Source organism: Phalacrocorax aristotelis, chromosome 4 (assembly GCF_949628215.1).
Source record: "Phalacrocorax aristotelis chromosome 4, bGulAri2.1, whole genome shotgun sequence".
Classification (NCBI taxonomy): domain Eukaryota; kingdom Metazoa; phylum Chordata; class Aves; order Suliformes; family Phalacrocoracidae; genus Phalacrocorax; species Phalacrocorax aristotelis.
In genome coordinates, this window is record NC_134279.1 from 75,366,744 (window position 1) to 75,381,145 (window position 14,402).

The following is a 14,402-nucleotide window of genomic DNA, read 5'->3' on the forward strand; positions in this document are numbered from 1 at the left end:
CACCAAGCAACTAGTGAAGTTTGCAACAAGAGCTACAGATTACACAAATGAGTGCTCCACAAAGCATAAATAAAGGAGAGAAAATCAGTCTTTGGAGGTCTTATTAAACTCTCTTATTAAATCCTTAAAAGAATAAGTATGCATTGCTGAATAATTTCTTAGAGTAATTTTTCCTGGGTTCCTCCTCTACACCCTCATTTCCTTCCTAAAATCCTTCAAAACTTCATTACTTTTGGAGTTTTGACCTCCAGGGTGGGTTTTCAGCTATTCAGCAAATTCTAGCAAAATGTTCACCACCTCTTCACCACCTCAAGTGCTCTTGCAGATGAATTTTTAAGCAATACACGAGTTCACCAGGCCCAAAAGTTTAGGTTTACCTCAGAGGAACTTTTTAGGGATGCAAAGACTCACGGTCCTTTACACTTCCCAGGCAGGCCTGGCCCTGGCAGTTACATGGTGCTTTTCAGAAGTGGGCTTTGAGATCACATGGCATCAGAAAAAAATTGCCATAAAGCCCCAAACTTTCCCCTTCGGTTCACAGCTATGCAGCTCCCAAATCCCAGCTCCTCTGCATTTCCCTTGCACTTTTAATGTGTGCTCCTCTAATCTTCGTTTAATGCAGGCAGCTGGCTGCAAATACTCCAGAACAATGACTTTAATCCCAAGTATCCTGAAGCCCCCCCTTCTTCCCCGCATCAAAACTGAAGAAAAAAAATAAAAAGAACAGCGTCATGACAGCAAGATGGAGAAATCCAAGCTATCCACTGGGCCAAAGGAGCAGAAAGACACAATGAGCTAAATTTTGCCTGGTTTGCTAATTAAAAACGGAAGCTACCCCACTCCGGAGCCAAGGCGGGGAGGTGGGGGGAGTTTTCATGCTATTCAGAAAATCGGCTTCCAACTGGGACCATATTCACTCCACATTAATTGTCATTCCAACTACGAGTGTCCTAGTTTCAAAATGAAAACTACTCTCCAGTGTAGCTAGTGAAAACTAACACCAGTTTCGAGGCATTAAACAAAATTTATTGATCGCATTTTCCCACCCACTAAAACTTTAATAAGCATTAAACCTCAAACTCCTGGCCCCGTTTCCTCCCTCTACCCTCTCTCTCCATAAAAAGGGTCAGGCTCCTCTATATGGAGATTAGGACTTAATGTTTGGTATTTGTTTATGAGCCTATCAATTGCCTCTATTTCAGGGAGGGGAAAAAGCACATCTAAAAAAAAACCCTCTTGTACATGGATTAAGAGAGGGCAAAGGTTTAGGGTAGTTTGGGTGGGTTTTTTTCCAACTAATTGTGGGTTTTAGATATATGACGGATCATGTTCACGTGAATGAAAGTAGATCAGTATTCCCCTTTTTGCAAGTTTCCCTTGAGTTACATAAAATGGTATTTTTCAAAGATCCCTATTTCTCCGTAATAAGGTGCAGAACTTCAAGTCTTCTCTGCTAGCTCTTTTCAGCTGTGTAAAAGGAAAAATAATAATTTGGGGGCCGCACTGTCTGCATACTTAGTAAAGAAAACAAAGGCCAAACATTTGAAATGCAAAGGTCAGTGATTAAGCCCAGAAATCCATATCTAGGCATCAAAATGAATAGCCAGATTCTAAGAGTGCTTAAGCGATTTAAATGCAGAGCCTGACCTGGCTCAGCATCTTTCAAAACCAAGCCTGTTATTTCAGTGCCTCAAGCGAGATTTAGGTGCCAGGTACCCGAGTTGGAGAAGTTTAACAGTAATCTCCTTTTGGGAAGTCTGATCCACTTTAATCTGAAGTCACGAATGACAAACGAAGATTTTGTTATTTAGAAAGCACATCTAACTAAAGCTGCAACACTTTGTCCTTGCGCTAAACTCAACTTTTATCCTTCAGCATTATTAGAAAGAGTCAGGAGAGATGGCAAAAGAAAAGTGGATGTCAAAAATTCTTTTATTTCTCCTCTTTAAAGAAGGCTGCTAAAGGGATTAGGCAGCTTTGAGTTCACTGCTCTGTTAAATCAACCTTACAGTATTTTTTCAGCTTGTTTGACTTGCTGTTTCTGTATACATTTGTGTTTTCACCTTTCTGCATTCAAATCCTGCGCTTAGCGTTTGTTCTGTGCTTCTCACAGGAAACTTGGTCCGTTCTTTATTTGTATTAAGTCTACAGAGTTATAGAAAACAGACTTGGAAAACAATCCCTAAATTAGCAGGACTTACCGGCCTCCATGCATACGCGCGCGCACACAGGGCATCGCATACCATCCGACCCAAACGCGGTTTATCATTTCCAGCAGCAACAGCAGGGCATCAGGTTCACCAGAACGGGCCTTTTAATGGTCTCCTGCAACCGTATCTATTACAGCAGGGTTCGGACTGCACGTAATAAATTAAGAGAGAGTTCAAGGAAGTCATGCATGTCTTGGTTCCCACTCCCTTCAAACAGTTTTAACGCTCCCAAATAATCATCTACAAACTGTACTACTTCAGGCTCCAATAATGCCAGAAGCAGCTTAGACACCTCTATACACAACTATTTTAATGCTTCTGTAAGGAAATGCACCACCTGTAGAGGGTCTTTTCCAGTGTCCTGCAGCAGGACATGGCAGGACCTTCCGCAGGCACTTTCAGACACCTGCCCTGTCCTCTACGGTATAATCTTCCCAGCTTTTCCCTTCCTTCCCCACCAGAAACACTTCTAAAACCTCTTTCTCTTTGCAAATGAGCACTCGAGTGCCCGAGTGAGATGGACACTGTTGCTACAGCAGGAATGGTCATTGCAACGGGCACGCAGAGGGAGAAAGAAAACAGACATTTGTCTTCTGCGGACAGAAAACATGGATGGTAAAAACTGAGCCCAGCAGCCACCCAAGGGCTGGATTTGTCTGAAACTCAGGCACCGAAGCTAAGCTTCAGCCACGCTCCCTTGGTTAGGTGAGGTGCATAAACCACCACCTTGTAGCACTCACTAGTGAAGGCATGAAGTTGGACAACCTCCCCATGCATTTATACCCATTTATCCACATTGATGTATATACCCGTAAGTGGAGCAATAGCTGCCCAAAGCAGTCTGGTCCCTCCACACCTTTTCCAAGGGTGGGTGACTAATTCAGGGTCGTCTCCCCTCCCTCCCTGCCCCAGGACACCATGTGTTGCCCCTCCAACTGCTCCTTCTCATTCCCAGAATGACCAGACTTGAGCACCAGGTGAAGTTATTCTTGCAAAGACTGCACTGCTTGTCCAGACCTCATTTGCTATGCACTGGGAGGAGGGGGGCAGAGTGGGGAGAAAAACTTCACTTCAAACATTTACATGTATTTTGGAAGCACCCGAGGAGGTTTCAGGCCCTTTTTGCCAGGACTAACACATTCTACCCACAAGATGACCTTGTTCAGAGTGTGCAGATGGCTCCTCGCAGGAAGGATTTATGTTGTGTGGGGTCAACGGATGCAGCACAGGCGGGCAGTGACCCACTGTCAAAACCAGAGCAGTGGGTTCAAATCTGCCCCCTTTTTGCTCCTACGCTGAGGAAGATGGTGCAAAGGTGAACCCCTGTTGTGCCCCCCACCCCCTTCTGTGGTTCTCATCCCTCCATGAAGACTTTCCGAATGGAGAAGCCCACTGCTTTCACAAGTCCCAAAGTGCCAGCACACCTACACATAAAAACGAGGCAGAGGTCTCATTCCTTCACTAAATAATACACAGGCTGGAGTCCCAATACAACTCAATAAACACTTTCTAGGAGTTATTTTCCTTTTTGTCTGGGCAGATCTCAAAGCATTTCTGCGGCACCAGGTTTGGGTTTCCTTTGCCTCCTTGTCCAAATAGTGGCAAAACTAATGAACCACTGGCCAAAAGGAAATTAAGTGTGACCCTTTCATCCATACTCTGGGGGTTCCCGTTTGCTCCTGCAGCTCTCTCTGCTCTACCTGAAACGAGGGCAAGAGAAGGTGCTGCTGTCAAGGTGCCCCCCCGAGATACCCAAGGCTGAAAGAAAGGTGGAGTAGTATCTACACTGTATTTAAATTCCACAGTATTTACTGTGTTTATATTGTAACCCAGCTAGGATGGGAGCTGGGGGTGCAGGAAGGTGGCTTTACCTAGAATCTTCAAGACTGATGTCAGCACCCCCCAAAAGCCACTTATAACCTTGTTCCCAAGCCAGGCAAATCAGGAGCCTGGAAAGTCTGAAACTTATTTTTATGCTTCATTACAGACTTCAAGTGCCTGACACCAGGCCCTCACTCATTATGCTTTTGACACTGATGCCTTTGCCGAGCTGGAACAAACGCTTTGCACTTGCTCATCACTCACTACATTCATGAGTGTTTTAACTCAGAAGAAAGTGGGTGATGGATTTGTAGCAACTCCGGGCAGGGATGCAGAAAGGACACCATCTGCCGTTTCTTACTTCTTTTTTTCCTTTCTTTCTGTAACTAATCAGTTCGCAAATTGGGAGGCAGAGTTCCCTCGCAGCCTCCTCTTCACGTCACCCCTGCGAAGCAAAGGCTAAGGACACGTCAGGGCGGCTGCAAGGTCTACGTGTTGCTCGTGGAGTGTGAAGCAGCATTAGGGCTGGTCAGTGGGAGCGCTGGGCTCCCAGCCCTGCGGCTCATCCCACCCAGGGGCCTCATCACCACACACTGCAAGAAAGAGGCTTTCTGAGTTTTCCCTGGAAAAAACAAAATGCTTTCACAGAAAGCTGCGAAATCATGCATAACACACCGGCTGTAAAAATGAATGTATTTTTTTTTTCCAACTGCATTGACTCACAGCTCATCTCTTACGCAGTAAATACCAGCTAATTTATGCACCTCCGTTTACCAGCCCCCCACTTCTGCATGAATCCCCAGCCTATTAACACAGCTATTTAAACTGGACATGTTTTCTTAAACATTCTTCTCCTTTCATAAACTGCCAAGTGACAGTTGTTTACTGTCAACAAGCCTGGGTACTCTACGACAGGGAGAAATACACCCTTTCAAAAGGCAGACATATCGGCTACCAAAGAAAGATTAAAATCTGGTGTTTTTTCTCTTCTCCCTCCCCAAAAATGCTTTATTCATACACATACACATGATACAGATCAGGAGAGATGGTACTATGCCCAATTCCAATCATTCTTTTAATTAAAGACAGGCTCATGGAGGATTTATCTTTGGTTGCAGATGCTAGTTGTCAAGGCACACTCTTCACTCCCTAATCTTCCCACTGCAACTGGTTTTTCTTCTTCACTTTTAGCTCTGATACCCCCATCTCCCAGAGCACATCTCAGGGAATCAGCATGCTCATCTTGCACAGATCCTGCTACCGGCTAGAAACAAAATGCTTGCCTGGGGGAATCTTTATAGAGAAGGTAAAAAATTCCAAACAAAAACCGAATCACCAGTTAGTACAAGACCTACAGTCTCCAAACAAGCTGCTGAAATATTTTGCTGGGAAGGAATTTCTTGTGCTTGAGTCTTGCACATGAAAGGGGGATATGAAAAAAAAACCCAAACCTCTGAGAAAGCTCTTTTTCCCTCGCTCTGCCTGTCCATGAAGGCCAGGAAAGCTCCTCTGTCAGCTCCTGTCCCCGTGCAAGTGGCCCCGGTGGCCCCATCCTACCCGTGGGCAGGGCCGAGCTCGGCCCCAGCTCGCCTGCGGACCCCCGCGGGGGATTATTAACACTTTCCCCAGTGCGCTGTGCGCTCGCAGACCACGGCGCTGGGGGCTAATGCCAGCCGACACTGATACGATGGCAATGAGGACGGGCATGAGGAGATGGCGGCCGGTGCTGCAGCTTGGCTCCGCGCAGGCCTCGCACCGTAGTCACGGGGGCCCCGGGCGGTGGCTGTCACCATCGCCTTCAGCACTCACATTTGGGCCGCGATGCTGCCGCTGGCTTGCATCAAAGTTATAAAAATCAGGATGGGAAGCGAAGGTCTGCGTTACAGCAAGTTGAAAGGAACGGGAGGTCACAGAGAGCTGGCGCCAGGGATCACCCCCATGAAGCAGCACCAGGCATCTCCCACCCCCAAACCAGGGAGCCCTTTTACCCGCTCAGTTTCCTCTGCTTGTTAAAATGTTTGGGTCATTAGAAAACTTTCCAAACAATCCCTGCTTATGCTAAATAGCTGCTCCCACCACGATCTGTGAAGGGCTTCAGCCTACTGCCTTGGAAATCAATGGGGGCTTTTTTGCTTAGGATTCAATAGGCACAAGATCAGGACCTTGTTATTTTTACAGGACTACAAGCAGCAGAGAACAGTGAAATGCCCAAACAAAGCAACAACCCTCCAAACTGGGAGCCAAATTTGCCCTGAAGGGTCTTTACAAGCTCTGCCAAGCATCAAAGTAAAATTAAAAATCCAATTCTTGGGACCTTTTCATTTTTTTTACAGGAAAAGCATAAGGGCTGGTCTCATCATTTGGATCCAGGAACACCTCCCATAGCTCCCTCTTCCTCAATAGAAAAGCCTTCATAGATGTGTATTTTGGTTTCCCCGGGGGGTAAGTAAGAAGGGATGAGTTGTCAGTCCAGGGTGATGCACATTACGCTGTGGTACCCCATGGAGACCAAACACCTTCAGGGCTTCCCCTGCTCTCCCCTGCCCCATGCCATGATGAAACCCCCCAGTAAGCCTCTGCAGAGCCACCAACACCACCACAGGGGACCAGACAGCTCCTGGGGTGTGAGTCCTGCCTCGGGGACCACACCTGTACCCCATCTCCGCAGAGGCCAGGTGTCACCTGCATTTTGTGAGAGCAGCCTCAGAGATGCTCTCATCCTTAGCACCCTCCTCAGAGCTCTAAGTCAAGTTCTCCACTTGGCTGTTACTTTCATTGCTCCTCTTTCCTGGCACCAGCGAGAGCTTGCCTACCTACCACATAACCACCACAAGGTCTGGCCCCTAAGCAATACCCAGATGTTTTGCTGACTCCCCTACACCCAACTCGCCCCACATCAACTCCAAAATGCTTCAAGTGCATTTTACTCCCTTACTGCTGGGTACTAGCCCAATCCTTATAAACCTACCAGTGATCTGGTCTCCAAAGCCTTATTGATTTAACTACATTAGCTGAAAGACTTTAGTGAGATTCCTTGTGAACAGCACATGGCAGTTCAGTGCAGTAAAGGCACAGCCGTGAAAAACTCCACTTTTGGGGGCAAAAGCGTTAAATGAAGATAAGCGAACAAATACTTGCATCAGCTATCAAAGAGCAGGAGCTGGGAGGCCACCCTCATGCGTCTCTGGCACGCCATGGTGCACCATGATTGCCTGTTACTTCCTTTTCCTAAAAAACTTATACTCAAACTAAGGGATGTAGCAATGGCTTGGCTCCTTGGGTAAAAGTAGAAGAGGGAAGAAAATCTCAAACCAACATGCTGCCATGTGTCAGCTTGACATTTTCAGGTAGTTCAACAGCTCACAGTACAACCCCTGGGTGCGAACACGACGCTGGGGTCCTCCTGCTGCCCATTCCCAGGGAAGCGTGCCTTCAGCACACACCGCAGCCTGCAGAGCTTCGCTTGCTTCCAGAGAGCGATCCTAGACTGCGTCCTTTCCTCACCCGAAAACTTGGAACCCTTTTCACTTCTGAGTCATTAATACTTTTAACCCCCTCACAACCTGCAGAAATGGCACAGCCCCAAAATCTCACAGATGCTAAACGTGTAAGCACATGGTAATTGTTTTGCATACAGTTCTGCGTGATAAAGAAATCTCCTTCCAAGTTTTAATATAAACTTTTTATTTAACCAACTCTTTACCTTCCCCTGCTTTCTGGATTTGAGAAAGCAAGGCCAGCACCCAAGACGTACCCGCCCCCCTGCAATAAATACCACACCTTTTTTAGACTAATATGTCTGAAACTGAAGCAGTTACCGGAGAAATGCTTTCTTACTTGACTGTGCTGCTATTCTTCAAAAAAAAAAAAAGCCTCCCTACGTTGTGTAACCTGAGTGTCACAGGAAAAAAAAAAAAAAAACCACCAAAAAAATCACACCTGATTTAACTACCTGGCTAGTCCCTGTCCACCTGAATGCGACAACCCCCCAGATAGCCTATCAGAATAATAGGGCAGGTTTACGTCTGATTACCTTTCACATTTTAACTACTAAGTTTACCAAAGGTTTTACTCAGCTCGAATCTCACAGTTCTTGTTTGCTTTTGATATTTCAGAAACTTCCTGGTCATTCAAGCCAAGGAGCAGATACTCTAGGGGTAAGCACACCAGGAATACCACATTCACCACAGGAATAAAAGCCCTTCTTCATACATCCAGGGTTCCAAATCAGATCTATGGCACTTGGCAACCTGAGCTGTGAGCATATCGGAAAGTGGGCACCTGGACAGTCAGCTCTACTTCAGAGAAAAAGTACCTTTTTTTAAAAAAAAAAAAAAAAAGATTACCAGGTAAACAGCCAAAAGAAGGGCAAACAGTAAACTGATAAGCTATGGAGGAGGCCAAGAAAAAAAAGTCAGGGCATAACAAGGTATTTTAAGGCACTTTCGGCATCATACGTGTCTTCAGACATGGTTTTAGCCCAGCGCTTGCATAGGGGGTGCTATCGGATTTACTCCTCCTAGCAGCCCAGACTGCCCGCTTTCACATACCACGAATGGCTTTGCTGAAGCGCAGTCCTGTCTCCTGCAAAAAAAGGAGGCACGGTGAATTTTTACCAAGCCACCATCCTCTCTGGCATCCAGCCTGGTACGTGGAGAAGAATAAATTTTATTAACTAACCAGTATTAAAAGAGATGAAACGACAAACACTGAAACAGCTCCATCAAACCACGCTATCGAATGGCATGGAGGGTGCTGAGACAGCAGGCAGTTTCAAGCTGTTGGGTTTGGGGGTTTTCTGGGTTTTGGTTTGTTTTGTTTTAAGGGTCAGAAAAAAGAAGAAACAAGTATGTAGAGCCAGACAAACCCCCAGGACATCGGAAAAGTTACAAGCACATAGCACACTAGGAAGAAAAGTCTATTCAAACAGGGAAACAGAATAAAGTTGGTTTAATTGGTCAGCTGTATATCAGGTCCAGCCAGCTGGGAAACAGTCACCCAATGATGAGGAAATTTCACATGTATTTTTAGGAGAAATATCTGAATTTGTAACATTCCTGCTCGCTGTACTCCACATATACTAAAAATCGCCAAAAGCTAAACTACAAGAACATAGACCCTTCTCCACCTGTTCTGAAGCCTCAGGGCTCACGCCCAGGCTCCTGCACACTCCAGTGACCAGCCAGAAAAACCTACCAGCAGGCATGCCCTAACCTTAGCTGAAATTAAGGTTCAGCTAATGTTTTCAGTCACAGTTCTGTGTGCCAGCTGACAGATCAATGTCAGGAATGCCTTGGTCAAATGCTTTTGTAGACTGGAAATTTTATTACCTGCTCAGAAATTGGGGTGATTCCCTATATTTTAGGGTCTCTAACTGAAACAGCAGATGTACGCAGTAGGTTTTCAGGGAGGTCAGCTTTCTAAGCATGTAGTTGGATATCAAAGGACACTTTTATTGACCATACTTCAAGAGAAAAAAATTTTTCCAGCCTTATTGAGGGGAAAAAAGTCCTCTCAAAACTTCACTTGAAGTTTCAGCTTTGTCCAGGCAGCAGATTGGGTGCCGCTGGATGGAAATGGTCCAGATGTAACTGGGACGCAGCAATCAAGACTTCTTTAGTGTTTGCCTAACTTCAAAAACCACGCTCAAGCAGTCTTCGGGACAGGTACGCTTTCCCAAACAGTGCTGAAGATTTGTTGGAGTGAGTTGTAAAAGTTAACATGCTGGTCAGAGTGGCTTACTTTAATTGCATGATTTAATTACCAGATCAACGCTTCACTATACAATTTTCAAATTTACTTTCATCACATTCCCTACTCAGTGGTTGTTAATAAAGTCTTAATTAAAAGAAAAAAAACCCTCAGATTTAATTGGAGTGGCCCTTGTCAATACATGTAGAAGACATGATGTTATACAGCCAGTACCAAATACATTAATGAGTCCATCTCTGCATTGGAACAGACTTTCTAGTTCGCTATTTGCTAGAGAAAAAATAGACTTTTAAAAAAAGTTCCCATATTTCATCAACCTCATATTTTATTGCTCAGTAAAATATGCTAGTCTCAACATTAAAGCCCTAATTAGCTTTTTTAGCTGCTGTTGTTAATGAGAACAAATGGATCAACTTTTAATCCCAAAACTGTATTACTCAGAGCTGCCCGCTGAATCTAAAGGGTTTTGCATCTCAGGCACAAAGTAGTAAGCACCATCAATATATAAGAGACACTTTTTAGAGCGTTTTAACATGTAAACCCCGAGGTCGGCTCCAGGAATGTTCGGTGCCATTTGGCACTGACTTCAATACCCTTATAATTTCAGGGTGAACTTTGAAACACTCAGGCACACAAAGCAAAGCGACGTGGATCGCTGTACCCTGCACCTTGGACCCTCCGCTGGGCGCACACTGGAGGGCTACGAGAGCCCAGGTTGCCATCAGCTGCATGAAGAAAAACATCACAACCAGTGCATCACCAGTTCTTCCCAAGCAGAAAAGGCACAGGAATTGGTACATGCCCTGCCATTCAACTTAAACAAAATCCCAAAATGGCGCTTTTTCCATTCTTTGGCTTGAAAATAGCCTGTGCAGTGACTCTGGGCGACAATTTGACTACAGGGCTGCACAAGGAAACTTTGGTTCTTGCTCCTGACGGACTGCGAGAGCTGTCCCCTTCCCGCACAAACCTGCTCCAACATTAGCAGCTCTCTGTAAAACTCTTCCAATGCAGAGACAGATTTAGCAGCTAACTAGTGCAATACAAATCCTAAGAAGTCCAGAAATTCCCTTTTTCATGCATACCGTATGCAGACAGACATATACAAACCAGCGACAGGAGACAAACCGGTTATCAGAAGTTTTTAAAAGCAAAACGCTGCCATTTCAGTTGGTCTGCTCTCCAAGAGCAGCCAGCGTTACTTGACATTCACAAATCGTACGAAGTAATATCTTTATCTGAATACCAATGCAAATTGGACGGGCTTTTTTATATTGATGTCTATTCTGTGGCTGCTGAATAGAGTGACCGCATGCTCAAGGCTGCAAAGGAGTTCACTGACCTCCCTAATCATCTCTGTCATAGCCCCTGAATGACATACACATTCAATCCTGCCTCGCCTCTCTACTTTCATTCATAAAAAAAAAGGGGGGGGGGGGGAGGAAATTTGACATTGTTCTTCCTGCAGCAGCCCCGAGAAAGGGAGAGAAGAGAAACTCAGCCCAGATGAGGCCCCTGGTGTTTTTAGTTTAGCTTCTATTCAGCAAGAGCCCCGCCATCTGCCTCCTTCCTGCCAACAGCCGAACACCTCCCTGCGGAGATGTTAAAACCTGCACCCCCTCCACCTCCGCTAATAGCGAGTATTCATATTAGCAAACATACACATACCTCGAGAATGCCTCCCTTCAATGTGTGTTTTATGTAGCTGAGTATAGGCACAAAGCAGTAGCTGTTATAGCCTTCACAGCCCCGTGTGGAGAATTAGATCACTGGGGAAAAATCCTTCCAAGCCCCTTTATGGAAAATAAGGCCTTAGACTGTAAATGCAAAGCCCAGCGAACAACAACCCTCAGTAATGAGCCAATACCCCATGGCCCATTTGACTAGGAGAAAGAATTTGCTTTTTACCATTCAATTCAAAAACACTGAAAAAGTAAAATGTGTTTTTACTTGGCTCTGAAGGTTTATATTCTTTACAGTTTCTTTTGCACAACCTTTTCCCCCCCAGGTCGGACGGGCAGCGGGTGCCCCCGTGCTCGCGGGGCCGCCGGCTTCGGCGCGGAGCTGAGCGAGCAGCGCCGGCTTCACGCTTCCCCACGCACGTGGTCAGAGGTGCGAGAGCTGCCGCCATCGCGGCGCTCCCCCTGCCCTCGCAGCCCCCCGCCCAGGGGAGCCTCCAGCAGCTCATGGTGATGGGGCAACCCTCGGAGACAGCGCTGGGTGTTGGGGTTAACGGGAGCCCTCTGCTCGGGGCCGAATCCTGCTCCCAGGGTGCACGGGGGGTTTGACAGCGACACCTTTGCTTTGGAGGAAGCTGCTGGAGCAGTGAGGGAGCTTGTCCTGAGGATTTCTGCCGGAGCCCCTGGAAATCCCAACCCATCACTCAGTGTACAGACATCACCAGAGGGACGCTTCCCTCAGCGCAACCTCCGGGTACGCCACTTGTTAGGATGCAAACAGCATCCCAAAGCCTTCACGTGCAAAGGTGCCTCAGAGCACGGGAAGGGTTTGGCGCCACTCGAACACGGCATCAACCCCAAGCTATGGGCTGGAGATGCAGGGAGAAGTCCAGGGGACCGCCGAGGCAGCTGCCGAGGTTGCTCCCCACCCCCGTGGGTTCAGCCGTGCCCGAAGGGACAGCGTCAATACGTACTTCAGCCTAAAATGGGGAGAACTGGGGACACTTCGTTTCTGCCACTTCCCACCCCTGGGCCCAGCCCAGGCTGCTCGCTTCTTCCTGCACACCGACCTCATCTGCTCTGACCAAGTCCCTGAGATGTTGCCCCATAAATCAATTCTTTTGGCTGTGAAAAATGAGCCAAACGAGTTACACTAAGAATCTGGTGTTTTATTGGGACTTTCTTGAAAACAAAACCAACCCCCGGTGTGATTTATAGCTTTAACCAAAAGGGGTATGAAAGTAATGCCCCCACCCCCCAGCCTCCACGAAGCCCATTTATTCCCCTGTCACTTTTTTGGCAAACAGGCTTCAAACCCTTTCCTGAACAATGGAAACTTTCTGCCGGGTACATGCAATCCCGAAGACGGGGGGCTGCGAGGGGGCTCCCTTCCATTAAAGAGCTTTGAAAAATAAACAGGGACTCAGGTAGCAGCTGAGGCGTATCAGCGAGACACGACATTTCCAAAGGAAAAAAAAAAAAACAATAACCAACAGCTTTTGTCCGACGTGTGAACTTTTTTTGCACTCACAACTGCAGCGCTGCCACTCGAGGGGAGATCTTTTAGTGTCTTCCCCGAAATGCTGTTCCCTTCTCAGCACAGCCGCAGTTACCAAGCTGTGATCCAGCGTGTGCGCACCCGGAGCTGTCGCAACTCCGCTTGTGGCCCCAAGATGTGGGTATAAAGGACTCTCCTCATTTTTCCCACCCGGACACAGGCAGCCAGAGCATTTCTGATGTGCGCCGAAGATGCGCGCTACACGTGCACGGAGGCATCTTTCCTTCCCCAGCGCAGACACGGGTAAAACCCCGGGTGCTGCATGTACCGCCACGGCTGGGAGAGGGCTCCTGGGGGACAGCAATCGTTTCAAAAGCAGTTTTTTCCTCCTCGGCACCTCTGCGGCTCGGCCGAGCCGCGGTGAGAGCGGGATCACCCCGGCCCGGCGCCACCTCCCCGGCCCGGCGCCTCCGTAACTCCCGCTCCGCGGGCGGCTCCGGCGGTCCCGCCCGCCCGGCTCCTCTCTCCGAGAGGGGCTGGTAAACCCGGCCTAACCGCGTCCCCCGCCGCCCCCCGTCCCCCCGCCCCGGCGCGGAGCACATGTGCGCGGCCGCGCAGCCTTACCTGCCGGCTGCCCGCCGCTCCTCTCCGCCGCCGCGCCGCCGCCCCGCCGCGCCGCCGGCATCCCGCCGACGGCCGCCGCCAGCCACAGGCACCAGACGGAGCCCCAGGCCGCCCGCATGCCTCCGGCACGGCGCCGGGGCAGCGCGGCCGCCGCCGCCGCACCGCCCGCCTCAGACATCCCCCGGCCGCATGCTGCCGCCGCTCACCGCTCCGCTCCGCCGCCGCGCTGCCGGGAGAGGGAGAGAGGCGCTCAGGGGGAGGGGGAACCCCCGCCCCTGGTGCCGACACGGAGGAGAAAAAGGGAAAAAAGTAATAGTAAAAAGGAAAAATAAAAAGGGAAAGTAAAAAAAAAAAGGGGGAGGGGAGTAAAAAGCGCAAGGGGACGCGCGGAGCGGCGGCGGGGCGCCTACCTGCGCAAGCCCCGCGGCTGGCCGCGCACCGCGCATGGAGGGAGCGAGCGAGCGCCCGCCGGAGCCGGAGCCGGAGCCGGAGCAGAAGCAGAAGCAGAAGCAGGAGCAGGAGCAGGAGCCGGAGCCGGAGCCGGAGCCGGAGCCGGAGCAGGAGCCGCCGCCACCTCCCGCCCGCCCGCCCGCCGCCACCGCGGCGCTCCTGCGTCTGCTCGTCGCGGCGCGGGCGCGGAGCGGGGCGGCCGCGATGTCCCCGCCCGCCGGGCCGGGCCGCCCGCCCCGCCGCCCCGCCCCGCCCCGCCGCCGCCGCCGCCGCGGGGGGCCGCGGCCGCCGCCCGCTCCGCTCCGCGCCCGGCCCCCGGGGCTGCGCGGGAGGGGCGGGAGGACTCCGCAGGGAGGGGGAAGGGGACGGCCGGGTGCCGCTCGGGGCAGGCCGCGGATCCCGCCAAGT

At 49.2% G+C, this 14,402-nt stretch overlaps 1 protein-coding gene across 8 annotated transcripts in view; it reads right to left on the minus strand.

Annotated features, from left to right (window-relative positions):
- FGFR3 (fibroblast growth factor receptor 3) overlaps positions 1-14,161 on the minus strand; it is a 55,796-nt gene extending 41,635 nt beyond the window's left edge. For 5 of the 8 annotated variants that reach the window (XM_075092070.1, XM_075092069.1, XM_075092068.1 and 2 more), the window contains exons 1-2: positions 13,955-14,045; positions 13,545-13,770 (exon numbers count right to left, since the gene is read on the minus strand). In XM_075092070.1, coding sequence (XP_074948171.1) covers positions 13,545-13,722 — 178 coding nt within the window. In that variant the 5' untranslated portion in view covers positions 13,723-13,770; positions 13,955-14,045. Of the gene's footprint in view, positions 1-13,544; positions 13,771-13,954 lie in introns of all 8 variants that reach the window. The other 3 variants (XM_075092065.1, XM_075092063.1, XM_075092062.1) reach the window with 1 other exon arrangement.
- Between the last annotated feature and the right edge of the window lie 241 nt (positions 14,162-14,402).